Consider the following 2,350-nt stretch of genomic DNA (forward strand, 5'->3'; position numbering starts at 1 on the left):
CGGCGGCGGCGTGGGCGCCGGCGGCGACGGCGCGGAGGGCAAGCAGCTGGTGCCGGTGGCGGCGGCGGCGAACGGGACGAATGGCGGCGCGCTGGCGGTGCGCAAGGCGCCGTCCAAGGACCGGCACAGCAAGGTGGACGGCCGGGGGCGGCGCATCCGGATGCCCATCATCTGCGCGGCGCGGGTGTTCCAGCTCACCCGCGAGCTCGGCCACAAGTCCGACGGCCAGACCATCGAGTGGCTGCTCCGCCAGGCCGAGCCCTCCATCATCGCCGCCACCGGCTCCGGCACCACCCCGGCCTCCTTCTCCACCTCCTCCCCCTCCTCCCTCCGCCCCCCCGGCGCCCCCCACCCGCAGCACCCCCACGCGCACGCCCAGCCGCTCGCCGTCTCCCCGCACCACCACCTCCCGCACGCCGCGCCCTTCATCCTCGGCAAGCGCGTCCGCGACGACGACGGCAACGGCAACGGCGCGGCGTCCGGCGGGGCGGCGGCGGTCACCGCGGCCATGGCCCCGGCCCCGGGCTTCTGGGCGCTGCCCGCGCGGGGCGACTTCGGGCAGCTGTGGAGCTTCGCGCCGCCGCCGGAGATGATGGTGGCGGCGCCGGCGATGGCGGGGGAGGCCTCCGCCGCCCGGGTCGGCAACTACCTGCCCATGGCGCAGGCCAACCTGAACCTGCTCGCCTCCTTCTCCGGCGGCCCCGGCGGCGCCGGCCAGGCCACCGGGCGGGCCGAGGAGGAGACCGCCCACTGAGCGGCGCCGGCGGCGGGTGTGCAGGGTTTTAGGCAGGGCTAGGGTTTGTTTCTTCCCCGTCGGCGCAGATTGCTTGCTTTTGGGGTCAGTCAATTTCTATGGTTCCTCCGGCAAGAGGAAAAGATTACTGAAAGTGTTCATCAGACAAGGCGGTGCTGGTACCGTCAGTCAATTCAGTGCGAATTAAGCTTGCTCCTCTGCTCTCTCTATTCTCTTCTTCCCAGTTCAGTTAGGTCAGGTCAGGTCAATTGGGTGTCTAAATTTCTGCGGGTAGCAACAGCAATTCTTGCTCCTTTTTTCATGTAAAAATCAATCATCATGGGTCGAGGTCGTGTGGGTTCCTATTACTTTCTAGTCAGTTGGTCAGTGAGTGCAGTGGTGCTGCTGTCAAATGTGGTTCCCTTTTCTCTCTTGGTTTGCTTTGTGCTGCTGATTCCAAGAAAGAAAGAAGAACAAGAAAGGCTTGCACAATTCTGCAGCAAGATGGAGGATAGGCAAGCATGGCTTCAGTAAGTTGCTCCTCTGCTCTGTTTCTTAGGTCTTTTTTTCTTTATTCTTGAGATTTTTCGTTTCTTTTGTTCTCTGGATTGAATTAGTGCTTGGTGAGAATAATAATAATAAGTAACTGTTGGTTTAGCTCAGGTAGCCAGCTCCTGTATGTATCTATCTTTTGATTGTTTGATGGGTGTGTCACCATGGATGGAATTGATCAATGGACAAAAATAAGCACACAGAAGAAACATCTGCCCGTCCATCATCCTGTCATGTTTGTTTGTGAATTGTGACCGCTCCTGCTCCTTGCAACGTCTCTGTCTCGCATCCTAGTACCCTGCCACTCATACTTATTACCATATCATACCACTACCATTGTTTGCAAAATTCAAGCACCCAGCAGCTACTTTCTAGAACGGAATCAGACCTTTTCAGCAGGTAATTGCATCGCATTGCCACTGGTTTTGCGGCTGCTGTTGCTGCTACTGTGTTGTGTTGCATGTGCGGTCAGCTGTGGAGGTAGAATAATCGTCCCGAGTGGGGGCTCTACTGTACTGTACTTGTGGGTGGCAAACCAACTTTCTCATGCTGACAGGAATCGTGTCTGGCCCTGCATTTTGCCTGATTGCTCTGGTTGGTGCCGTTTCTGATAGTATAATTATCAGGATGATTGCATTTGATTAGCCTTTTCCTTTCAATCTTTTCTATCTTGTTTGTGGCCAAGTGGGGGATGAGGGTCCTCCTATGAGATGCCCCGCTTTCTGATCCCCATTATTTCCCCATTCTTTAACAATCCAGGGTACCAGTATTCTGGACGGATAGCGGGCGCTGCACTGACAATAGTCAACTCTGTCCTGCTGCGTGCCCTGGCAAAGCATGTCTGCCTGGGCCTGGGCCTGGGCCTCCACTTCTGTCCTTTCACTCCTTGCCGCCACTGCTGCTGATCCAGTTGCAATAGAGAAATGAGATCAAGATTCTGAAGAGTAAGACGTTCTTTTTTAACTTATTACGGTAAAAAAATACAGTACCACGAGTGGCCGCTTCCCTTTCTGTTTCTAGTGGTGGCTGGTTGTCTCTTGAGATGGTGGTAGAAGCGGCTCGACA

The 2,350-nt window shown here is 56.6% G+C and overlaps 1 protein-coding gene across 1 annotated transcript in view; it reads left to right on the plus strand.

The window, feature by feature from the left end:
- LOC123146326 (transcription factor TCP21) overlaps nucleotides 1-1,390 on the plus strand; it is a 1,813-nt gene extending 423 nt beyond the window's left edge. Inside the window, exon 2 of the mRNA XM_044565972.1 lies at nucleotides 1-1,390. Within this exon, the coding sequence (XP_044421907.1) occupies nucleotides 1-754 (754 nt within the window). The 3' untranslated portion in view covers nucleotides 755-1,390.
- Nucleotides 1,391-2,350: the final 960 nt, after the last annotated feature.

This window comes from Triticum aestivum, chromosome 6D, assembly GCF_018294505.1.
Source record: "Triticum aestivum cultivar Chinese Spring chromosome 6D, IWGSC CS RefSeq v2.1, whole genome shotgun sequence".
Classification (NCBI taxonomy): Eukaryota; Viridiplantae; Streptophyta; class Magnoliopsida; order Poales; family Poaceae; genus Triticum; species Triticum aestivum.